This window comes from Fusarium oxysporum, chromosome V (assembly GCF_013085055.1).
Source record: "Fusarium oxysporum Fo47 chromosome V, complete sequence".
NCBI classification, from domain to species: domain Eukaryota; kingdom Fungi; phylum Ascomycota; class Sordariomycetes; order Hypocreales; family Nectriaceae; genus Fusarium; species Fusarium oxysporum.
In genome coordinates this window covers 1,913,050-1,937,052 of record NC_072844.1, presented here as the reverse complement: position 1 = coordinate 1,937,052, position 24,003 = coordinate 1,913,050, and the positions used below count along the sequence as shown (strand labels likewise).

The 24,003-nt window shown below is 52.2% G+C and overlaps 5 protein-coding genes across 5 annotated transcripts; 2 read left to right on the top strand and 3 right to left on the bottom strand.

The window, feature by feature from the left end:
* The first annotated feature begins 445 nt into the window (after window positions 1–445).
* FOBCDRAFT_35189 (uncharacterized protein) lies at window positions 446–5,796 on the top strand. Its single transcript, XM_031184013.3, has 2 exons — window positions 446–5,586; window positions 5,640–5,796. Exons 1-2 carry the CDS (start codon window positions 534–536, stop codon window positions 5,690–5,692), a joined length of 5,106 nt encoding a protein of 1,701 aa, XP_031039655.2. The 5' UTR covers window positions 446–533; the 3' UTR covers window positions 5,693–5,796.
* Window positions 5,797–6,646: 850 nt separating this feature from the next.
* Window positions 6,647–8,182, top strand: FOBCDRAFT_250452 (mitochondrial carrier domain-containing protein). Its single transcript, XM_031184012.3, has 2 exons — window positions 6,647–7,103; window positions 7,161–8,182. The coding sequence occupies exons 1-2, from the start codon at window positions 6,950–6,952 to the stop codon at window positions 8,027–8,029; spliced, it is 1,023 nt and encodes a 340-aa protein (XP_031039654.2). The 5' UTR covers window positions 6,647–6,949; the 3' UTR covers window positions 8,030–8,182.
* Window positions 8,146–9,059, bottom strand: FOBCDRAFT_223329 (ribosomal protein L22e). Its single transcript, XM_031184011.3, has 4 exons — window positions 8,911–9,059; window positions 8,775–8,810; window positions 8,475–8,671; window positions 8,146–8,397 (listed from the first exon to the last, which is right to left on the bottom strand). Exons 1-4 carry the CDS (start codon window positions 8,923–8,925, stop codon window positions 8,271–8,273), a joined length of 375 nt encoding a protein of 124 aa, XP_031039653.1. The 5' UTR covers window positions 8,926–9,059; the 3' UTR covers window positions 8,146–8,270.
* Window positions 9,060–9,703: 644 nt separating this feature from the next.
* On the bottom strand, window positions 9,704–11,488 carry FOBCDRAFT_239959 (uncharacterized protein; the record flags this gene model as incomplete). Its single annotated transcript, XM_031184010.3, has 1 exon — window positions 9,704–11,488. The coding sequence occupies one exon, from the start codon at window positions 11,486–11,488 to the stop codon at window positions 9,704–9,706; it is 1,785 nt and encodes a 594-aa protein (XP_031039652.3).
* A 387-nt stretch (window positions 11,489–11,875) lies between these two features.
* FOBCDRAFT_223324 (uncharacterized protein) lies at window positions 11,876–15,798 on the bottom strand. Its single transcript, XM_059609630.1, has one exon. The coding sequence runs from the start codon at window positions 15,552–15,554 to the stop codon at window positions 12,141–12,143; it is 3,414 nt and encodes a 1,137-aa protein (XP_059464905.1). The 5' UTR covers window positions 15,555–15,798; the 3' UTR covers window positions 11,876–12,140.
* Between the last annotated feature and the right edge of the window lie 8,205 nt (window positions 15,799–24,003).

Sequence of the window (24,003 nt, the reverse complement as noted above, 5' to 3'; positions counted from 1 at the left end):
TCCTTAACCCTTCCCCCAAATCTTTCTCCTTCTCGAATTCCCCACGGAACCTTGAGGCTTCTAAGGCCAGGTCAAATTCGAGTCGAGTCGAGTCGTGTCGGTTGTCGATTCTAGTAAGTAGGTATCACTATCGACTGTCCCGTCTCTGGGTAGTTGGTAGACGTTCAAAGTTATTTCCTTTCTTTTAATCGGGTCGTTTGTTTGTAAGTCTCTCATCCTTCCTTTTCCCTTGACCGTTGCTTTGCCCTTCTCCGCTTCATGAGTCGAGCGAGTCGCTTTCAACGCTGGTGGCGATTCGTTACTCCATATAATTGGCCTACACCGTTATTTCTCCCCCGTTGGGCACTCGGGTTTACTGACATGTCCTGCTAGACAATCTTTGTTGCGCCTTGATTCCGCATGTCTTGATATCAAACCATTAATCAACCAACCCCTCCTCTCCCACCGGTGTTTCTCTGCATCCGCTCCGGATCGCAGTCCTGGGAAGAAAGGGCCCCGAAACACCTCCACTTAAGAGCCTCACCAGATTTACGATGGGTGTATCTTCCAGAAAATCTCTTCCACTTCCCGCCCCTACCGAAACCGAGACTAATACCACCCCCACCGATCTCACAACAACGGTGGATGGGGTGAATCCCGGTGACGAGAAGTCCTCCTACTCCATTCCTGAAGACGGAACACCCGTCACCATTGCTACCCGTGGACACAAGGCTAGCAAATCTCAGACCTCATTGCTCATCGAGTACTTCGAAGGCGGCAAGTCAACTGTCGGTTCAACAGGCGAGCGACGCCCTAGTGTCCGTGTCCGCCTCACACCATCCAAGAGAGGCCGTTCCGACCACCATCTTCAAGTTACAGAAACAAAAGGCGCTCGCAACACTTCTGTGACTCGACGGATACCATTGGGAGATTCTGAATACTTCGACGGGGACGACGGCAACAGCATGAGCTCTTACGCTTCTGCTACCGAAGAGTCCAACGTCTCGAGAAATCCAATTGACATTGAGATTGATCGTAGTCATACTGGACGACGACGACGACCTGCCAGCCCATTGATCCCTTCGGAGACCTACAACGTCAACGCTTCAGACATATCCGCCATCCCATCCGACAGCTTTCTCGACGGCGACGCCAAGGGCGACAGTCCATCAGCAACCCGAGAGATGGTTGCAGCAGCTGGCGCCGGTGCACTTGCAGGTGCTGCAGTAGATGAGTTGAAGAACCGGAAGAGTCGAAACAGAGACAGGTCAAAGGTGTCAGAAACAAAGTCGTCGAGGGAAAAGTCGACAGCGGAGAGAAAGCGTCGGCCAAAGAGCAGGACCAGCAGCGTTTCTGAGAGGACGGAGGAGCCTATTAAAGCCCATCGCCGTCGCTCTAGCAGAGGTCAACAGGAATCCAATGTGTCGGGACTTGACTCGAATGTCTCAGCTTCTCATTTGGCTCCCAGCCATCGCACTCACGCAACACATTCCTCACGCTCAGATGTCTCTAAATCATCGATCAACAACCCCAAGCTCCTCGAAACAGTCGAAGACGCCATTCGCCGCTTGATTCTGCCCGAACTAAATGCTCTTAAGCGAGAGACCAGCAAGAGGGAGAGCCGACGCGATTCCTTTACTTCGTCTGCCACATCAGTATCTAAGGATGAGTTAACCCCCGACCGCCGGCGGTCGTCAGGTCAACGGAATGAGCCAAAGGATAGACGCAATAGAGAGGCTCGTCATGTCCTCGAAGCTAACTCTGATGTGAGCCATGATTCTATTGAGGATGACTATCAATACGAGAATGAGAATGTTACCCCCAAGCGAAGTGGTGGTGACATGCTCAAGGCTGCTGCAGCCGGTGCAGCAGCAGCTGGCATTGGCTCATCACTTCTCTCAGACAGCACACAAGGCGACCGAAAGCCGAGAGAAAGACGGCGTCGGAGAGCCGAGTCTGCTCATAGCCGTGGCCTGAGCCGTGACCATCATGCGGATCAGTTCGACAACGATCCCGTGGTTCCTCAGCCACCCATGCCTCTCATGAGTGAAATCAACCCCTCGGAAATGACCAGGACTTCTATCCGATCTGCAGATACCGACAGACCTCATTCGGCTAGCGAGGAGATCACACCTGTTAAGAACATTCCGGGTGGATATGTCTCTGGAACCTCGACACCTACACCTTCAGCAACTCCCTCAAATCTCGAGACAACATTATCCACCCAGCACGCCAACGTATCTCATGGTGATTTGACTGCTTTACCGCGCGGTCAGAAGGACTACGTGGAAGAGTATGAACCAGACGAGTATGGTCAGAAGCATCCTCTCGAACGACAGGGTCAATATGAAGAGGATGACATTTCTGACAACGATTATCCTGAGGGTGGATATGATAACTCGTATTTCGCTACCCAGGATGTCCCTCCTCCATTGAAGTATGTTCCCTACCAGGCTGGTGCTCGAGGTCTCAGCCCTATTCCCAGTGTTTCTGGCTACACTGAGGGTGGCAGCGAGTATCACCCTCGCAACTCAAGGAGTATGCATTCTACAAGTGATGCTTACTACGAGCGATCTGGGGATCGCCGCAATAGCCAGTCTACGCCTTCTCTGAACTCCCTCCAAGAACGAGAAATGGACCAGATGTCACCTCAAAGTTCCGGTGTAGGTTACCGGAACACCACCTACACCGATGACAGCGAGCTGGACAAGGTCGCGTCTGGACAAGCTGTCCGTGGCGTTGGTGCCAACCCCAACCTAGTTCACCCTCCGATGGGACCCGAATCAGCAGTTGCTTCACTCGTTGAAGGCTCGATGCTCGATCAGTCCATGTTGAGCGGCTCCTACAGCGACTACCCTGGTCCTCGCGACTCGACTCTCTCTTACGATGACCAGTCAAGGACTTATAGCAGCCGTGGTGCGAGCCCCGACAAGAACTACATGGACGGTAGCGAGTTGGAACCTGAGAGGCATGCCACACCCAGTGCCAGATCTCATAACAAATCACAAGAGTTCACTGAGTATGACCTGGATGAGCATGGCCGAAAGGTGCCCCGGACAAGGTCACCCACGGCGTCAGAAGTCGCTATTGCGACTGGCGCCGTTGCTGCTCTCAAGGCGGCGCAGGGTAAGAAGCAGGCAGCCACCGAGGAGCCAGAGGAATACCAAGGCGCTGGCGTCTTCCGTAACAAGTCCTTCAAGGAGCGTACTTTGGAAGGCCATGAGCCTCGTAACACTCCTGCTCACAGCATCGACCGCCTTTCTTATGATGACTCACCCAAGATGACTGCAAGTGGCCTCCCCGACTTTAACAACCCCATGCCTGAATTTGGCTACATTGACGACGACGTTCACACCAACCCCTCAGTTGTCCAAGAGCGTCTTGATGGCGAGCACCACGATGATACTTCTGAGGGCCGAGCAACACCCACTCCCCGAAATGTTGCCGAGCAACGCGCTGAGAGTGCTGCTAGCAGCCAAGGACCCGGTGCCGCTCAGGTTGCCGGTGCTGCTGCATTGGGCGCTGCCGCTGGAATGGCTGCTGCCAATGCTCACAGCCGTGAACCCAGCCAGGACCAAGATGAGTGGCAGCGGACCTCTGACGACCGCAAGCGAGACACTCTTGTCACCAACCCATACGAGGACACCAGTCCTGTCGCCAACCCTGCCCTGAATGACAACCTTTTGGGAGCCCGGGGTTTTGGAGCCCCTTACCACACCGGAAGTCCTGGTTTTGGCCCCAAGTATGACGAAGGCTACATGTCCAATGGCAATAACCGAACTCCCGATCTCCAGCCCAAGGGTAAGGCTCTTCAGCTGTCTCTGCCCGGATCTCCGAATGATGCTGGCCAGGACCCCTTCTACGCCCCCAAAGACGCTCGTCACCTTAGTGGCATGTCTCAAGGCATGGCGTCACCATTCTACGATGCAGCCACTGGTCAAGGAATTGACCGCATCGAGAACAAGGACATTGTTGCTCTGATGCAGCACCTCATGGTTCGAGATGCTCAGCGCAGTGCCCGCGATACGGAAATTGTTGCACTGCTGATGAACTCTGCCCTTGAGATGCGAACTTCTCTGAATGAGCTTAGAAACCTCGTCCAGGACACTAGCGACGATGTCATTTTCGCAGGTGTTGAGAACACCGAGAAGCTTCAGAAGGCAATCAATGGCCCTCGCCCCTACCCTGGGGCCCGATCGGTTCAGAGTATCTCCCAGATTGACACTTTCAACGAGGCCGCTGCCAAGAAGAACCTATTCAAGCGAGCTTTCCAAGGCCTCAGCAACAAGGGTACCAGTGACTTCAAGCGTATTGAAGAAATCCTGATGCAGATTCTCGGCGAGGTTGACGAGCTCAAGGGACAGAGCACCGTCCCCCCTGTTTCCACCAGTGGTGGCCGTGGCCCCTCATTCGACAACCTGCAGCCTGAGGGTCACTTCGAGCAAGATCGAGGCTATGAGCCTGAAGGCAACTCTACAATCACCCCCAGCCAGTCTGGTCACTTCTCACTCTCCCACTCCCGATCCCGGCTTGCCAATGAACGCAAGTTTTCTGATAACCGCATCAGCACTGTTGCTGAGCACGAGGATGAATACGAGCACGCCCACCCCAGCCCGACTGGTGAGCGCAGCAACCCCAATATGCTGACACCAGAACGATCAGGCTTCCAGCGCGGAAGTTCTGTTCCTCTTGATACACCCCCTCAGCCGTCTGGTGTTACTCAACCAATGAGCAATGAAAACACTCCCCGCACAACAGAGAAGCAAAAAAAGCACAAGTCCGGCCTTTCGGGCTGGTTCCCCAAAATTTCCAGGTGGTCCGGAACGACAGCCTCCAGCGCTGGCAAAGGCAAGAAGGAAGCCAAGTATGATGACTACCCTCCCTCGCGCTCAGGCTCTAGCCTAGGCGAGTACAACGATGGGGATTACAGTCATGCCCCGTACGCAGAGGACCAGCTACATACCGGATTCTCTCAGCAAGAGCTCGCGTCGGCGCCCAATGCCGGTGATACCATGCCAGCGCCTCTCCGCCGCGAAATCAACCATACTCCAGGCAATGCACCCAAGTATCAGGTTCACCGAAACTCACTGAACCTTCAACACCCCCAGCCCAGACAGGGCCAGACAGAGCGCTTCCGCAATGCTCTGGAGTTCTCTGCTCAAGAATACAACGTCCCCATGACACCTAGGTCGGCAGATTGGGGTGGTTCGGTTTCGAGCTTGAACCAGATGGCTCAAAACACCAACCGATACAGCCAGGCATCATCGACAGGTGCTCCTCAGGACCCTGCCTACTGGACCACATCTCCAACTGGCCCCCCTCGACCTCCCAAGGAGCCCATCGAGCCCACTGGTAGCCCCTCAGCCCTGTCCCCCCCCAGGGGTAGCCGCATCTCCAAGCTGGCCAAGGGTAGCCCCGCCCCTCACCCCAGTGATGAAAGCGGATATGCTACTATGAGTGGTACTCATGTCAGCCACCTCACAAGCAGTCCCAAGCCTGAGAACCGTAACCTCAATGCTGCTTTGGGTGTTCCTACTCGTCGACCTAGTGGGCCACGAGCCATGACCCCCAAGAGCCCTGAGGATGAAGCTCGTCGACGCAAGCGAGGTAAGTTACATCTGATCCGTATCTCCTATCCATGTCTCTAACCTTCAAAGCAGATACCTTCGGCAGTGTTGCATCTCATAACACGGATGACACGGAGACCTTTTAGAAAGGGGATAACCGTGGCAGCCGTCCACTACCGGGATGCTGATCGATATCTTATCAAAGAATGATACAGTGCTTTGCTTTTCTTGACACCAGACTTCACTCTCCTTCTGGAGGTTCGGGCTGGTGGTCAGTTGTATGAACTTTTTATGGACATGAAACAGCCTTCAAGTGGATGACTTTGCTATTAGCGAAAAAAAAAAAAGGCAGCTTTAGACTGAAGGGGTGGCAAGCTGAAACAGCGGCAAGATGAAGGGCTTAATAAACAAACAACCGAACAACCAAGGAAACGAAAAAAAAAATAGGGGATGGAAAGGTGTTGACAAATACCAAAAAAACAAAGGGGAGAAAAGGATGCAGGAAAGGGACATATTTGCATACAGGGGCTTTTGCTTGAATTCTTGACGACGACATGACATGGCTTTCTTACTGCAGAGCGATACGTCAATGGTTTTGATTTGCGAGCAATGATTTACACTCGGATTGGATATTATGAGCGGAAAGAGGATGGATGCTATGACAGGATAGCAAAAACACGAGCTCAAGCACAAGTGGATGACCATGATGTGCGTGAACATATTTCAAGTTAGATAGTTGGGGTTCTTAGTTGTTTAGCTTTGCGAGTGTGAGATAGATACCATACCACCGATATTGGTTGTAATTGGGAACGCAAGGAATTCAATTGCGATGAATCCAGAGGGATACCACCACGACGTATTAGTTTCCTTTGCAAGTGAATTAATGGCTTCTCCAGTCAACATTGGAGAATGATAGCTATAGACTAGGCCTTCACTACAAGTCAGATAGTGCTTGGGGTCGGGGTTTTAGCGTATGGATACGGCCCCAGAGTATCCGGGGGAAGGCCTCAAAGTCCGGAGACTGCCAACTAAGTTAGGTAGGTCCCTTAAACTAAACCCTCCACTTCTAAGGTAGCGATGTTCATCGCTCCGACTTCGGTGAAGAAGTATCAGTGCGGAAGCTCCCCCAGGCGTACCAGGTCCGGCGAATAACGATCTTCAAAAAGTTGTATGCGTCAGCATTCAACTTCTGAATCGGGGACTTTTTGAGATCTCTTCAATCTGAAAGTTTTCATATCTACGAGACTTTATTATCTCATCTTTCTCTAATATTTCCTTTGGTCTGAACAGAAGCTTCGTGATTACATCACTGAGCTTGAGCATCAGCTCTCCCAAAAGTTGCTGCTCACTCCTTTGAAAAGATTCATGACGAATAGACTCGCAGGAGTCAAATTACACACACAATGGCTGCAGACGTGCAAGGGAAGAACATGTTGAGTGAGACAGAAACCATCAAGACACAGGAAAAGAAGACAAGTCACGTCAGTGGTGGAAGCGGTGCACATGATTACAAAGGCTTCGTAGCGGGTGTCTTCAGCGGCATCGCCAAGCTCTCAGGTATGTGTCCCTTATCATGACGGCTTGAGATGCAAATATTGACAGACTTTTTTATAGTTGGTCATCCATTTGACACTATCAAAGTCCGTCTACAAACGACAGACCCAAGTCGCTTCAGTGGCCCTTTGCAATGCGTCACACAGACTATTCGCAATGAGGGCTTTCGCGGGCTCTACAAAGGCGCAACACCGCCTTTGGTCGGATGGATGTTCATGGACTCGGTCATGTTGGGCTCGCTCACCGTCTATCGTCGTCTTCTCTCAGAACATGTCTTCAACGTTGAACCACCAGGAACCGATGTTACGGCATCTTCACCAGGCACAGCTCCAAAGGGTCACACAGCGCTACCTAGCTTCGGCCATGGTATCGCGGGAATATTGGCAGGCTCAACGGTGAGCTTCATCGCTGCACCAGTCGAGCACGTCAAAGCACGATTGCAGATCCAGTACGCGGCGCAAAAAGCCGACAGATTATACGCCGGGCCGATCGACTGTCTGCGTAAGATCTACCGATACCATGGTATCAAGGGTGTATATCATGGTCTCTCAGCGACGCTTCTCTTCAGGGGATTCTTCTTCTGCTGGTGGGGCAGCTACGATATCTTATCTCGACAACTACGCGAGAAGACAAACCTCAGCGCACCGGCAGTGAATTTCTGGGCGGGCGGCCTGAGTGCGCAGGTGTTTTGGTTGACTAGTTATCCGAGTGATGTAGTCAAACAGCGTATCATGACAGATCCGCTGGGAGGCGGGCTAAACGATGGAGTCAGGAGATTTCCTCGTTGGAAGGACGCAGCAGTTGCTGTGTATAGGGAGGGAGGTTGGAAGGGATACTGGCGAGGGTTTGTCCCATGTTTTCTGAGGGCGTTTCCGGCGAATGCCATGGCGTTGGTTGCTTTTGAGGGTGTCATGAGATCGTTGCCATGAGGAGGCACGAACATGAGAATGATACGATAGCATGAAACATACATACCCGACAGCATCATTCAAGTTAATTCACAAATTCGGCATTTACATCACTCGGGTATTGGGAAGAGAGAATATGAACACCACAAAGAGTGCCACATAAAATGGCTGGGTCTATTGGCCGAGTCCTTGAAACTTTTTGTTATCCCCTGTCCCAATTCACCAATCCATTCCTGCGCCGATGCAATGCAAATTGATTCGTTTACTCGTCGTCCTCGTCAGCCTCGTCGTTAACGACGTTGAAGAACTTGAGCTCGTAGACACCTCGGGAGGTAGAGACGACGCGGAGCCAGTCACGGAGCTGCTGCTTCTTGAGGAACTTCTTGGTCCTGCTCACAGTTAGCATCTTGTTGATGTGTATCCCCGTGCTTCATCAGGCGAGGCGAAGACGGTGTAAGACACGTACAGGTACTTGAGGTAGCGACCAGAGAGCTCGTTGTGGGCGGTGATCTCGATCTTGCCCTCACCGGACTGCTTGACAACAACGTTGTCACCAAGGTTGTTGGTGCGACCCTCGACCTTGATACGGTCCTGAAGGAACTTCTCGAAAGCGGAGACGTCGAAGATCTTGTCGCTGGCAGGCTGAGAAGCATCGATGATGTACTGGTAGGATCAGTTAGCGATTGTGTTCCTCGTGGATTTCGCCGGGTGAAATCGTCGTCGCAGTCGTCGTCATCGAGTCGATCTCGTTCTGGGTATCGCGTACCTTCTTGGTCTGCTTCTGGGCCTTGCCCGACTTCTTCTGTTGAAAAATGACCTTAGCCTACTGCATTCTTATACGGCTCCTCTCCTCGCTGCGATACGGGAGAGGGCCTAACAGCATAGCGATGTCATGTACGTACTGCCTGAGGAGCCATTGCGAATGGAATGGATTTTTGTGTCTGAAAAGGGACTGTGGTGTCTTTGTCGCAAAGAAGTCTAATCCTGCGCTTGAAGGGGAGAAAGAACCAAGGTAAAACTTGAGGCCTCGGCTCCAAAAGGTAATTCTGTGTGCAGAAAATTAGGGCTCTGCACGGATTATTTTTGGTGCGGGTGGGACTCGCCAGGAAAGGTCATGTGACCGTCATCGATTATGCCATTAAGTTTCACGAGATCAACTACCAAAGGTAGATTTGGTGGCTTCATTGATTAGGTAGAATTGAGGCAATGAACAAAGCTTTGCACTCGGTTTGATTTGAATCAAACTGTCAGACTCAAAGTTTGTATCTTAACTTGCCGACCGCATAATACCAAAGTCCTCATCATCATGTGCAGTCTATGATCCAACTATCTACACTTATAGTTCACGTTTATACTTCTTAACCGGAGAACTTGAGAGATAGAAGAAGCACCCACAGAAATGTTTCATACGTCTTCTCTGCGTGATAGGTTTAAATCAGTCAAAAGCTGAGACAGGGTCGATATTGTGTACTAGACTACCTACTAGGTTCCTAGGTCATGACTAGGTGGGTATACAAGCCTGTGATTGGCTGTGTAACCTATAGTTAGACTATCCGAGGACTATCCAACTCTTGTCAACCACCATCACGTCCTCTTTAAAACAAACAGATCCAAATCCATGGCAGTTACATGAGAAAGAAAAAAAAGAAAGAAAGAAAACACCACCTATTCTCCCCGCCATCACTGACTCCCTGTTCAGTCGGTCTTTTGGTTTTTGTCGTGAAGAATAGGATCGAGCAGCTTCGTGAACTTTTCAATAAGCATAGAGCGATAGCTCATGTAGATATGGCTCAATCGCTTGCGCTGCTCCTTTTCGTTCCCTTCCTGATGCTGCGCTGCCATCTCAGTATCCTCCGGGAACTGATCGTTCTTGAGGATCGGGTCGAGGTCCTTGCGAATAGGCTCGACGAGCATGCCACGCCATTGCATGTAGAGCTGTTGAAGACGCTGCAGCTGCCCGGCCTCGTCACCATCAGCAAGCAAGGGAGGGTCGCCTTCTTCATCGTAAAGATCCTTCTCCTCTTCCTTTTCCACTTTGTTCTCTTTGCCCTCCTTCTTCTCCGCGTCCTCGTCTTCGTCCTTGGCTTGTTGCTTTCCTTCAACTTCCTTAACTTCCTCTTCTGATCCAAAGTCCTCCTTGCAGCCCTTCTTGTCGTCGCACTTGTAGACCTTGTACTGCTGAGTGATCACGTAAACGGGCTTTTCTCCTTTCTCAATAGGAGAGTGGTGACCTTTGCTCTTATCTCCGAGTTTCTCCTCGATCTGTTGTCCAATCTTTCTATAGAGAACGTCTTCGTACTTCTCATGGTCGGATTTCTCAGTGGCCTCTTCTTTGGCAACATCGGTCTTCTTCTCTTCCTTATCGTGATTCTTTTCGTCTTTGTGTTTGGCGGTTTTGTCCTCCTTCTCCTGCTTCTGCTTGTTATGCTCTCTGGCATCTTTGGGTTCTGAGCGCTTCCTGGGGTTGTGGCTTGAAGCATGCTTCCCAAAATCCTCTTTGCGAAGAATTTCCTCATGGCTCAGGCCCTGTACCTCTCTCGCCGCCTTTTCCCACCGGGCCTTCTCAAGCTCCTTCTCGGCGTCACGCAACCATTTTTCTTGTATGCGTGCGTAACGATGAGCTCGATCGCTCACCGACTTGACACGTTGTAAAACAAGCTTCTTCTCCTCAAGGTCCTTCTGTGCCTGATAGCGTCCTGTTTGTTTTTGCCCTCTCCTCAACTTGTTCGTTGCCCTTCGGACATCTGTGATGTTTTGCTGCAACACTTTTTCCCAACTATGTGCCGCTTTCCACAACCTCTCACTTTGTCTCTTGAGGTACCGCACTTCCCTTTCTTTGTCTATTAGAAGCAAATCTTTATGTTTCCCGCCTTTGTGGCGACGGAGTAGCTTGGACTTTTTAGTAGTGCTAAGCTCACGATCGAGAGAGTCCAAATCATGCTCAGACCTGTGTGCTCCACCATCAGAAGTATCGGCCTGGTGGTGATGAGAGCCTTTAGTGGTGAAGGCAGGGTCGGCTGCAGCGGTTGAAGCTGGCCTGGTTGTCGTAATGGTTGTGGTTGTCGTCGTTGCGCGTGGGTTTACAGCCGAAGAAGCCGCTGAAACAGAGGCGCTGCCACTCTCGACTTCACCAGGAGAGGGTGTAGCAGAAGTGGTGAGAGTAGAAGTCGCAGTGACTACAGCTGGTGGTGTTGATATTGATCCTGAGGTGACCACTCCGGCTGAGGCTGCCGAGGTAGCAGGAGCCTCGTTGTCACAGGAGCATGCACCAGGCACAACAAAGGTACCGGTTGTAGAGGCTACTGCTCCAGGAGGGACGGTTCCTTTACCAGGATAGATGGTATGAAGTTCAGCGAGTACGTTGTTCAGTCTGGTAGAAGCAGATGCCCATGACCTTCGGAAGCTGATGTGGCTCTTCAGGTGGGGAACTGCTGCTGATGGCCCAGCGAAGCCTACAAGAAGAATGAGATCAAGACGCATCTCAAAGGCAAAGATTGATCTGACAAGTAAAGTTGCTGACTTGGTGGGCGTATCAGGTGGAAGGGCCAGACCCAGCGACAAGACCAGGCGCATCTTATATAGACCGAAAGGGAATGCTCTTTTCGATAAACTCTGACAGAGAGTTTTTGAATCAAAGCCTCTTTTGCAGAGCGTCCGAAGCACTCCGCCAATGATACTGTTCCTCAGTGTTAAAATCGGCATCGCGATCCCCTCACTCAACTGGTGAGGGGTATAGTCGAACCACTTAAACATCTGCCAAACAAACCCAATCCCAACAATTCCCCGAGTGCGTCGCCAATACAGCCACAGAATGCCTATACCAAGCCCACCCGGCCATATTGCAGCCAAGGTTCCCTCAATTCCGTAAAGTCATTTGAAAAGAGGCGACAGAAACAGCACTCCGATGACGAGCACATATCTCTTTCTTAAATAAAACGAATCATAAATTGTCGTCAATCTATATGGCAATTATGGCGTGAGAAAACGTGTCTGTCGTGCTTCCAGAGAAATCATATCATCATGTCAACAAACCCAAAAACCTCCCTTATCGTCACATACATACGTAAAGAATATCATCAAACTACAAAAACCGAAGTGAAGACAATCTGTCCCTTCTCTCGTTCTTGGCTGTTCAAGACTTGCTAAACAGCTTCTTGAACGCACCTTTGATACCCGATGGCTTCTTATCTTCCTCCCTCATTTGCGCTCTACGTCGTTCTTCGTGACGTGCTTTGCGTCGAGAGTCCTCCGTGTCCATCCTGACGTGTTTGACAGGTCGAGGCTCCTGTTCTCTGTCTCTGTCCCTATCTCTCGTCTTACTCTTCTCCCTGTTTCTCTCCCGTTCCCTGTCCCTGTCTCGGGTTGGCTCAGGGGCAGGCTCCTCACGAGGGCGGCGCGAGGATCGAGGACGTGGTTCATCGGTAGAAGGGCGAGTGCGTCTATGACGTGTTGAGGACCTTTTAGGTGAGTCCTCCAGCGGGGCCTCCCTCGTTCGTTCCCTGACAGGTTCGGCGATCACGGGCTCCTCACGTGGCGGTGTGGTACTGCCCAGGACACCCTCCGAGTTCTTGACGGCAAAGAACTTCTTTTCAGGCACAGGAGCAGGCGGGACGGATTCCTCTCGAGGACGTTCCCTGGGTTCTTCATATCGAGGTCTCTCGGAATTGCTATGCCGACGCGAGCGGCGATGTCGTCGATCCGGCTCGGGTTCAGGCTGCGGCTGAGGCTGAGGCTGAGGCTGAGGCTGAGGCTCTGGTTCTGGTTCTGGTTCTGGTTCACGAACAGGCTCTTTGCCCTTGCTCACCTTTTCCTCTCGATATCCCGAGGGTTCACGCCTTCCGCTAGCTTCCTCTCGTGCTCGCCGTTCTGCCCTTTCTGCTCTGCGTTTGTCGTGGGCAGCCTGTTCCTCAGGGGCTCGACGTTTGCGGCCAGAGCTTCCAGAACTATTGTCGGCAGAAAAGCCACTGTCTCGTCGCGGTGTTCTGGGTGGCGTGCCTGGAGGGCCCGATTCGACCGTGTCGGATCGATGGCGTCGATAAGGATGAGTACCAGATGATCGTCGTCTGCGCTCTCGGCCCTCATCCTCCTGGGGGGGAGGGGCACGTGAAGTTGGTTCTTCAGCCCTCCTATATTCACGTGGCCGGAAGTCCTCGTCTCGGCGATACCCTCTAGTTCTTGGCTCTTCGGGACCGCGAGAGTTCCTCAGTTTAGCGTCAGCTTCACCACGTGAGTCGCGAGCTTGCGTTTCATCTTCTTCGCGATGGCGACGATATCGAGACTCGCCCTCGCGGTGAGACAGTCGGCGGTGACGGCCCTCGTCTTCCTCCCGAGGCCGATGAGCTCGCCTCTCGTCGTCGCCGCGATACCTGCGCTCCCTGTCCTCCTCACCACGGCTTCCGCCGGAGCGGTTCGAGTGATGAGAATGTCGGCGCCTACGATGTCTATCTCTGTCTCTATCGCTTCGCGACGAGTCAGATTCTCTGCTCCTATCGTCTGTAAACAAGTCAGCATTAGACTTGTGAAGTTCTTCGATCTCATCATCAAAGCTCCTCAAGGAAGGAGAAACGGCTGGAAAATTGTAATCATTGGGCTCGGCATCCATCTGATGCTCCAGATTAGGAAGCCCCCCGTTTCTTTGGTAAATGAAAGGTGAAGGGCTACCGGGAGGACTGAGGGCCTCTGCAGTAGCATATATGACTACGGCGGCGGCCAGCGTGTCCTCAGCACGTCGAATTGATGTCTTTCGTGTACGCCGTAAGGTGCGGGCTCGCTGTAGATCAATCATATCTGCATCTGGAATCACGATGCCAGGGCTCGGCGATCTCTGGACTTCAGCCTCAGCAGTCGAGCCAGCTGAGGGGGCAGCTCGATACGCAGCATCTCGGAGCCCCTCTTCAATTGTGACTGCTGGATGCCTGAGATCGTGCCTCACATGGCCCGTGGACGACTCGCCTTCGGCCTGGAAAGAACGAGGTCTGGGGGCCTTTTCACTCCGCACTGCCGTCGTTGAAGGATCGCTTTGCAACTCCAAGGATCGATGCACTAGCGGTGGACGAACTGGCACATTGGCTGGTTCGCTTTCAGCACGAGGAGGCTGAGGCCGCTGAATAGGCTTGGTGTCTACTGGTCGGCTCGCGGCGGGGATGAAGATTGGATCCTTAGTGTAAACTTCTGTCACAGGACGAACCCTAAGTGATCTTCGTGGCCGCTGCTGTTGTGTCAGGAATGTCCGAGGCGGCTCGGCGCGGGACAGACGCGTCGATCGTGAGGCAGAGCTAGACCTCTTTGGACTCTCCGGTATACTAGCAACTGCTTTGCCTTTGTCGCGCGAAGGAATATCAACAACCTTGACAGCCATGTGTTCAGGTCGGACGAGTTCTAGAGGTTTCACCTCGGCGGCTTGCACGGGCTTTGGCTCCGAACCTTGAGTGTCATCCGTGTCAGGAGTCTTGACTTCGTGCAACATGTGATCAGACAAGTCTTGATGGGGGCGCTCCACTGATGGCAAACGTTGGTCTCGAAGGCCAACGAATGTGGTATAGTTATGGATTTGCTCTTCATCTGGACTTCTCTCGTTCAAGGCCCTGAATTCATCTTCAACTCCCCTCATTGTCCCTGATGAAGTTGCATAAGTAAGAGCCGGTGGCCCCTGAGACTCGGCACGGTGCACTGGTCGATCGTCCTCAGGTTCATTATCAGGCCACTCAGGGATTTCAGGAGTGGTTCTTCGAGTCCCGATATTTTCGGTCTCATGAGGCGGCATTACTTCAATATCAGTACCATCCACTCTAGCATTTTTGGCTTGACATGTTTCTGCCTCAAGCGCTGGCTGTTCCACTACTTCAGGCTGATGTGGTGCAGAAATTCTGTCGATGCCAATGGGGGAGATTTCCCTTGAGGCAGGGAGGTCATCGTTACTCTCATCATCGGTGGCAGCTGTCGCAGTCGCCTTGCGATCCACTTCGTCATCTGTGGAACTGGCGATAGACCTGCTTTCGATTTGGAGTCCATCGTCAGAAGCGGCTGGCAGCTCGACACCCAACACCTTTTCCAAGGATTCGTGCTTATCCTGAAGTCCACGACCTTGAACTGTACGAGGAGTTTCCAACATCTTCTCGGAGTCAAGATAGCCGTGGCTTGGCTGGACGACAGATACAGCAGCAACAGATATTCCGCGGTGTTCCGGTCTATCACCAGTAGCAAAATGTGAATCGTCTTTGCCAGGAACTGTCTGTGGTAAGGACGATGGTTCAGTTTTAGCTTCGTTCTCTGTCCCTTCAACCTCGGATTCGCTATCGGCATCAGAGTGTTCAAGCGGTTTACGCGGGACTGCGGTGCTATCGAGCTGCTCCTCATCCACAGACCCGGGTGAGGAGGACCTAGAAAGATTGACGGATGATTTGGCTTCAGACGATGCCCCAGTCTGGGCAGCAATAGCTAGCTCTGGAATGGCAGTCTCAGGTTCCGGGTGCGGAAGACCATGGTGTGGAGAGTTGGGCTGGGGCTGAGCAGAAGAAACGACTCCTTTTTGAATATCTGTAGCCATCGACAGTGATGAAGCAGAATCAGAAAGGCCCAGCTCCTCAGAATGATCTATTGCGCGATCTGGATTGTCTTTGGGTTGCTCATCAACGACTGCAAGGTTTGGATCTGTAGGTTCAAGCGGCTCGGACGGTTCCTCATCATTAGAGGGCGAGCCACGTCGAGCACCAGTGGTTTGCAACACAGAGCTTGGTTCCAGTTTTGGCGAGTTGGTCTTATGGACGATATGAGTTTGGTCTACATCAGACTCGTCACCATCCTCATTCTCGTCCTCGTCCTCGTCCTCGCCCTCGCCCTCGTCATCATCACCAAGAGCAAGCGCATGGGCGCCCACACGTAGGTCCTCTCTGGGACCATCTTGGGCTCTCGAACTCAGCGAACCGTGCTCTGGTTCGGAATCGTTTTCATCAGAATCAGAAACATCCTCCTTGATGAGAGTTGATGAAACTAAGACTGGTGGAATTGGCTGTCTTTCGATAACAGGTTCGTTCGATTCCTGAACAGAGTCACCCGGTAAACTGATACCAGTTGCTGGCTGAGGTTCAAATTTAGGGCTGGCTTCAGAATTATCATCCTCCGAGTCATCCTCGGAACCGGAGTCATCAAGATCACTGATCTCTTCGGCAGGATCTTCCAATTTGATTGGTTCCAAGTGCAAAGCAGTAGCCAGCTCGTCTACCCCAGGAGAAACCGGCTCTGCCTGAACTTGTCGATTCTGGTGACCCTCAAGCGAGATTGCCTGGTCGATTGAGCTGGATCTGGAAGCAACACTCTGTTGGTCGAGGCTACTGATGTCATCATCTGAATCTTCGTCTGAAGCTATGGCTTCCTGAGAAATATCAACAGGTTCAGCGTCCGTGGAAGCAGATGGCCGATCTCCAGGTCCAGACTTGATTCCAAGAGCTTCATCTGGTGAACTGTCGCGTGAGATAGAATCAGAATCTTCAAGCTCTCCAAGGGTTGTCTCTTCCGTCAGACCACGTTTGCTGGGCTGGGTGGCTTCGTCCGGGATTTTAGCATTTTCTTGAGCTTCGGTGGCCTTGGCTACCTCTGATGGCTCTGATTCTCGGACGTGACTTGGAGTTGCAAGTTCTTGCATGTGTTCCTCCAATGTCGAAACATCATTGTCCACCGATTCAGCCTCTGAAATGTCTGATTCTTCTTTCTCCTGCCCTTCTGGCTCTGCACGCCTCATAGCTGGGTCTTGGGTCAACTCTCGCGACGTTTGCAACACGTTGTCAAAGTCAGTTTCCAGAATTTTGGGCTCATGAGAAGATGGTTCCGGCGTAGGGATTGGTTGTAGCAGCCCTGGAGATGGTTTATCGGCTTCTGCTTCGACGCGGCTGGCAGGGTCCTGAATCTCGAGAGGCTGCCGATGGAGCTCACTGGCGGCGGTGTGTGAGGGCACAGAGGTTTCTGAATCCTCATCAGAAATTACCGAAGCTGCCGGGGATGAAGATGTGCTGCGTGCAACTATGAATGACAGGTCTGGCTCCATTATCCTAGATTTCTCATTTTCATCATGAGCGTCCTGGGCTGGCTTTGACTGTGATTCTTCGACAGGCGTCTCGCTCTCAGTCCCAGGCTGCTGAGGCTGGGGCTCAGCAATCGAAATTGGGTCTTGGAGGCTAATATTTACAGGTCTTTCAGTAGCAAATCCCCGGACGGCGCTCCGTGATTGGCCTGCAAGGCCCTGTTCGTGTGGAGCATCTGGTGTGGAGATTTTAGTGCTGTCATGGGCTTCGGTGGCTGGGGGACTCGCGGCCAGACCGGTATCATCGGTAGCGTCCAGGTCAATAGGCGTAGACAGAGGTGTCAGACCTGGTTGAGGCACATGTCCTGAGATCAAGTTCTCTTGGACACCATCTAGAATCTCGGCCTTCGATTCTAGGGGTGCGGAGTTATCTTCCGCTGCTGCATTGCTCCTTTTTTCGCCCGAGCTAGGCTCTTGTGACCCTGGCATCGTGGTTTCTGCAAGAGTTTGGTTATTCTGGTCGCCCGATGCTACAGCCACTGGTAGCTGACTCGGGTGGTGAATGATTGTTTCGAGTGCTGTATTTTCCTCGCTGTGTGGAATCCCTTGATGGTGTTGGGTATCGTCTGAATCAAACTCCAAAACGCCGTTGCCCACCTCTTCATTCAACTCTGTGAAAACTCCCAAGTGTTGTGCAAAATCAATAGGGGTATCGTGTAATGAACCATGTTCCTCACCTTTTTTAGCCTGTCTCTTGTTACTTGGAATTGGCCCAAGGGTGTCTTTGCTTTCTTCATCTTCCTTAGCCTTGGCCTCTTCCTCGGCTGTGTCCTTGACTGGTTGGTCATCCTTCTTTTCTCCTTCGGCAGGAGGCTCATCAATAGGCTCATCTGGCGATTTGGCCGTGACGCCTTCGGGTTCCGGGGCCACTTCTTCAGGAGGCCTAGCTTCCTCCTCTGGTGCAAGAGGCTTTTGTGTTTCCGGTTTCGTCTCGTCCTGGGAGACCTTGGAGTCGTCAGCTGGCTTGACATCACTAGAAACTGCATCCCCGGTTGCTGCAGGTATTTGTTCTTGGGTTGATATCTCCACCGGTGCAGCTGTATCCTCTGGCGTGGGAAGCTCTTCTACAGTTCCACCGGCGGTAATCTGATTGGTTTCTTCCTGCGCATCTGCGGGTGTCGCCTGTTTGGGATCGTCTTCAGCCACGGCTGCGGCTGCGGGATCTTCCTCTGCTGTTTTGCCATCTTGGTCAGGCTTTTCAGAGGCTGAGGGGTCCTCAAGTTGCTTGTCCTCGACAAGTGTAGCCTCTTCCTCTGGTTTGCTGTCAGCGGTTTCAGAGCCCTTCTCTGGCTCGTCTTGAGCTGCCAGTGCCCCCTCCGCCGGTTGATCTTCAGGTGCTGCTTTCTCCTCGGACGGCTTGATCTCTGCCTCCGCCCCCGCTTCCGCCTCTGCCTTACTCTCCTGGGAAGAAGATTCTGTAACTGGCTCGGCTTCTTGAGATTCACCAACGGCAGTAGGCTTCTCCGCTGGTGTCTCTTTAGTGGGCTCTTCTTCCTTGGGTTCGTCGCCAGTAGATACTTCTGGGGCCAACTTGGTATCAGAGGGGCCAGCTTTTTCTTCTGACTTGTCGTCTGAAGTTTCATTGTCGATCGCTTCGGCAGCTTCCACTGGTTTGTCGTCAGTAGTAAGGGTATCTACAGCTGACACCTCTCCAGCAGGGTTGGTTTCCTCCTTGGTTCCGTCTTCAGCCTCCGGGGCGCCAGTTCCGGGTTCCTCTTCAGAGGTTTGAGTAACTGCATCCGTCGCCGGCTCCCCAGGTTCATCATCAGGTGCCTCATTTGGTAGATCGGTTGCAGTATCTGGGGACTTGTCCTTGTCCTTGTGATCAACAACAGCTTCAGATGCCTCCTCTGGATGTTCTCCCTTAGTTATTGCGTCGTTCTCCACTCCGACCGGCTCAAGCGCCTGAGGCCCTGTTTCTGTTTCCGCTTCCTTCTCGTCGGAAGCTTCAGAGGCCCCATCTGTTTCGTGGCCGTTTGTAAGTGTTCCTGCAGCCTGTGTTTCTTCAGGGGTCCTGTCTTCTACTTCTTCTGGTCGGTTTGGCACAGTCTCATCTGTTGTTTCTGCCTCACTAGCTGCAGGTGTGACCTCCTTAGGATCGTTGTCGGAGACACTCGCGCCATCAGCTGCCTGTTGTGCAGGCTGTGGCGCATCCTGTTCTTTGTCGTTCAAGGCAGATTCATCTTGGTCTGGGTTGCTGACGGAAAGTGCTGATTCATTCTCCACCTTCACGTTTGAACTTGGTGTCTCTTCAACCGGGTCGATCCTCTCTTCAGTAACGGGTTTTTCAGATGCTGATGGCTCTTCCTTAGAGGTCGGGGTGCTTTCGACTGATGTCGTGTCGTCTTCTGTTGGGATTGCTGGTTCTCGAGTCTGATGGTCGTTTTCGTCGGGTGTGCTTTCGCTGATGCCCTCTGCTTCTTTAGTAGCTTCAGTGCCACCTGTTGATATATCTTGTGTGACTTCTTCGGCATCTTCCTTTGGAGTAACCTCTACCTCGGGGCTCCGGGTTTTGCCGTCCTCAATATTGACTTCAGCCTTCGCCTCATCAAAATTGGATACGCTAGGAGTGCTAGAATCCTTATGATTCTCCTCGGGGTCTCCCTGGGCGTCGATGGTTTCGTTTGGCGTCTCTAACTCGGGATCTTTATCTGCGGCAGGCTCAGGAGTATCAGCAGCAGCAGGCTCAAGAGCAGCTTCGTTAGACGTATCTCCCTCGTGGGGGTTTAGCTCTTCTGACTTTTCTCCTGGAGTTTCTGCATTGACCTCAGGCACTTCAATCGTTTCATCCGCTGTCTTTGGCGCCTTCTCGGCGACTACATCGGACGATTCCTTTTCAGTATCATCTGTTGATTTCTCTGCTGGCAGTGGTTCAGTCGCATCACCAGTGGGAGTGTCCGGTTCACCGACTTCCTGTGTAGAGATGTCTGGAACAGGAGATTCATCCTTTGGCTCCGTGGCTAGGGGTCCAATAACTTCTCCTTCAGTCACTACTGGCTTATCCATCTCGACCGCTGCTGGTTCTTGCACAATAGTTTCAGCCATCAAGTCACTTTTCGTGTCCATACCATCCTCAGGTGGCTGTGTTGTCACTTCGGGGGGATTGTCACTGTTGTCTGCTTCCTTAGACGCAACTTCAGGCTCGCTCTTTTCCGCCAAGCTGTCGCCCTTCGCCTCCGTAGCTGCATCTTCAGGCTCAGCGTCCTTTACTGTAGCATTCGTATCAGGACTGACGGTTGACTCGGGTTCTGCAGCCTCTTTTGGATTTTCTGTAGTAGCATCAGGTTGTTCGTTCTCTTTTTCCTGTGGCTTCGATGACTCTTCCTGGGTCTCCCCAATCTCGCTAGTCTTGGACTCAGCTGGGTCCAATTGCCTATCCGGGACGTCATCACTCGAGCTACCACTTTCCAGTGTCACTCCAGCTTGTTCCGTCTTGAGATCAGCAGCAGCTGGCTCACCGCTCTCAAGTTTGTCAGAGTTATCGTCTTGGGAAGCTTCGGCTGGTGTGGTTTCGACAATAGGCACACTTCCGAGCTTCGATTCATCAACAATCGAATTGTGTTCGGTCGATTCACCATTCTTGGTCTCTGTCTCTGAAGCGTCGAGTTCTTTATTGCTGGGGTTGTCTGTAGGCACGTCCCTAGTCGGCTCAGCATCAGGTTCGGCCTTTTGCGTTTCCTGCTTTGTAGGGGCATCTTCAGCTTCAGGCGAGATCATGTAGCCGTGTTCTACATCACTGCCAGCTTTCGCGGTCGTATCAATAGCCTCCTCACTCTTTTCTGTAGGTTCCATTGTGGTTTCCGGGATAGCGCCACTTGTGGTTGTAACGACAGTTGCTTCAGTCTCATTGGCCGCTTCCTCTCCAGAATCCGCCGGTTTCGCAATCTCGGATTCACAGCTGCCTTCTGCCTCGATAGTTTCATGGTTTGCCTCTGGATCATCGGCAGGGCTAAGCTCAACGGGTAGTGATTCTTGTGGAGAGGCTTTGGGTTCAGTCTCATTCTCGGGAGGAATTTCGTGAGGCTCGATGGGAGATTCAACTTTAGCCTTGCTAACAGCTTCGGGCTCAGAAACAAAGTCAACCTCAGGCTCTATAGCCGATTCAGGCTTTACATCCTCCTCAGTCGCAGGCTCAGTCGAAGACCCGACTTCTGGTTCAAAAGAATCAGCTTTAGCGGCAGCAGACTCAACAGCAGGCTCGGGCTCGGGCTCGGGCTGGGGTGTTGCGACGCCACTTTTCCCGCCTTTCTTCTTCTTTTTCTTCTTATTCTTCTTTGCGGTCGTGGCAGTTGTGTCTTCAACAGCTGCTGCCTCTTCTGTCGGCTTTGTTGCCTCAGAGGCCTCTTCTTTGGATATTTCCTCCTTGGGCGATTCATCCTGAGTGATTTCTGCTTGTAGCCCAAGTACTTCAGCTGACTTGGCATCAATCACCTGGTCCTCTCCACTGGGCTTATCTTCTGGCACTGAAGTTTCCTTGCCATCCGGTGAGGCAACTTCCGTCTCAGGAGGCGAAGGAGCTTTGCCGTCGCCTAGCTCCTCGGCCTCTTCAGGGGGTGACTCATTGCCGCCAGAAGATACCTCGGTATCAACAGGAACAGCTGGAACTTCCGTTTCGACAGGCTTATCATCGACACCAATAGCTGTTGTTATATCTGTGGCTTCCTTTTCGCCAGGTGCTGTTTCCTCTGACTTGACAGGCTCCTTGTTATCTCCAGCGTCCTCTGGCGATAGTGTTCCCTCGGAAATAGACTCGTCCTTCTCGCCCGCAACAGCCTTACTCGCCATTTCGGCTACTGAATCTTCAGCTGGTGTTTCTTTCGCTGCAGCATCGACTCCTGCTTCCACAGGACTTGTGTCTCCTGATACCAAATCCTCTTCTGATTCGGCGGTCGGCTTGGTTGCAGCAACTGCAGCTTCATCTCCAGCAGTAGTGTCGGATTCCAAAGCTGCTACGGGAGTGGTAACTTCATTCCCCTCTGCGGCTTTATCATCACTGGAATCGCTCATTGCTCTGGAAATCTCAGCTGCTTCTGCAGTCTTACTACCCTCATCAACTTTGGCAGCTTCAGGAGCAGCCTCTTCCGTGGACAGTGCAGGAGTAGGGTCTGGAACTGGTCCCTCCTCTTCAGCTGAAACTTCGCCAGCGTGATTTAGCTCAGAATCTGAGGGCGGATGCGGAGGTGAAGATGATGTCTCGTTTGCAGGCTGGGGCTCAACCTCGGATTGTAAGGCTTTGTCCTCTACTGGAATTTCGCCTGCAGACTTTGCTTCAGGCTTTGGGTCTCCTTCAGTTGTCGGTTCTTTAGCAGGTCCCAGATCTTCAGAAGAGGAAAGCGTGTCTTCTGCAGGGCTGTGTTCTACTTCGGATTCCGCGACTGTTCCTCCTGCTGGGCTCTCGTCAGTGTGCTTTGAGTTCTCCTCAGGATTCGCTTCTTCTGCTTGGATCTCTTCCGTGAGCTTTGGTTCTTCGGCTGAACCTTCAACTACAGGGTTTGCTCCTTCTATTGAGGAAGCCTCTTCTGTTGAGGTTTCCTCTGTCGGTTTTGGATCTTCCACTGGAGTGTCATCCGTAGGCTTTACTTCCTCCGTTGAGGAAGCTGCTTCTACAGACTTGACTTCTTCTGTTGAGGTTTCCTCTGTCGGTTGTGGATCTTCCACCGGAGCTTCATCTGTAGGCTTCGCTTCCTCCGTTGGGGAAGCCTCTTTTGCAGACTTCGCTTCTGCTGTCAAGGTTTCTTCTATTGGCGTTGACTCGCTGACTGGAGTCTCTTCTGTAGGGTTTGGATCCTCCACTGGAGCTTCATCTTCAGGCTTCACTTCTTCTACTGGTGTAACCTCTCCTGCAGTCTTCGCATCCTCAGAAGGCTGAGGCTCCTCTCCAGACTTCGCTCCTTGAAACGGTGCCGCCTCTTCTGCGGAGGGAGGCGTCTCGTCCGCAAGTTTGGAATCAACACCAAGTTCAGGGTCGTTGCTCTTCTCGGCCGGGTCAGCTGTCACGCTTCTCTCCCCTTCTTCATCCTCTATGGCTTTTGATGGGTCGAGCGTAACGTCTTTGGAATTATTCGCATCTTTCGATGAAGAATGTGAGTGTTTGGACTTGTGATGATGAGATTTCTCGGCTTTCGCAGCTGCCTTCTTCTTCTCCTCTTTCTCCTTCTTTTCCTTCTCTTTCTTTTCTTTCTCCTTCTTCTTCTTCTTCTGACTTTTATTCGGAGACTTTGTTTCGGCAGCAGCTGTAAGCTTGTCATCACCATCGTCATCCTTGTCTGGCGCCCCAGATGTTTCTGGCTCAACTGAGGTTTGGTCCTTAGCTGGAGGCTCTTCACCTGTAGAAGCCTCCTCTGCTTCAGGTACCCCCTCTTTGGAAGGCGTTTCCTTAGTCGCCGGGAAATCTTCTTTGGGGGGATCCGTTGCAGACGAGTCTTCTGTAGCCTTCTCTGTTGGTGTGGGCTCTTCGAGAGTTTCCTCTGGAACAGGTGCATCTTCTTTGACCAATACTTCGTCTGCCGTTGGAGTATCATCCTTTGGTGTCTCGATCGCAGGGTCTTCTAACTCGAGGGTTTCGACTGCGGACTTCTCGCCCGAAGTGCCTTCTTCGCTTGCCGGTTCATCCTTTGGCGTATCATCTGCGGGGTCTTCTGGCTGGGGCGCCTCTCCCTCTTCCTTAGGTGCGCCTTCTTGGGCTGGGGCTTCCTCTTTGACAGTTGTCTCATCAGCCTTAGCAGCCGATGTCTCAGTCGAAGGGGGGTCCTCCCTTTGGGATGCCTCCTCAGGGGATGTTTGTTCCTTGGATGTCTCCTTGCCGTCAGTGTCCTTAGGAGCCTCCTCCTTCTCCTCGTCGTTCTTCGACGCCATCTCCTCTGATGTTGTCTCTGTCTCGACAACCTCTTCTCCCACAGCTGGTGAGTCTTCGTTATTG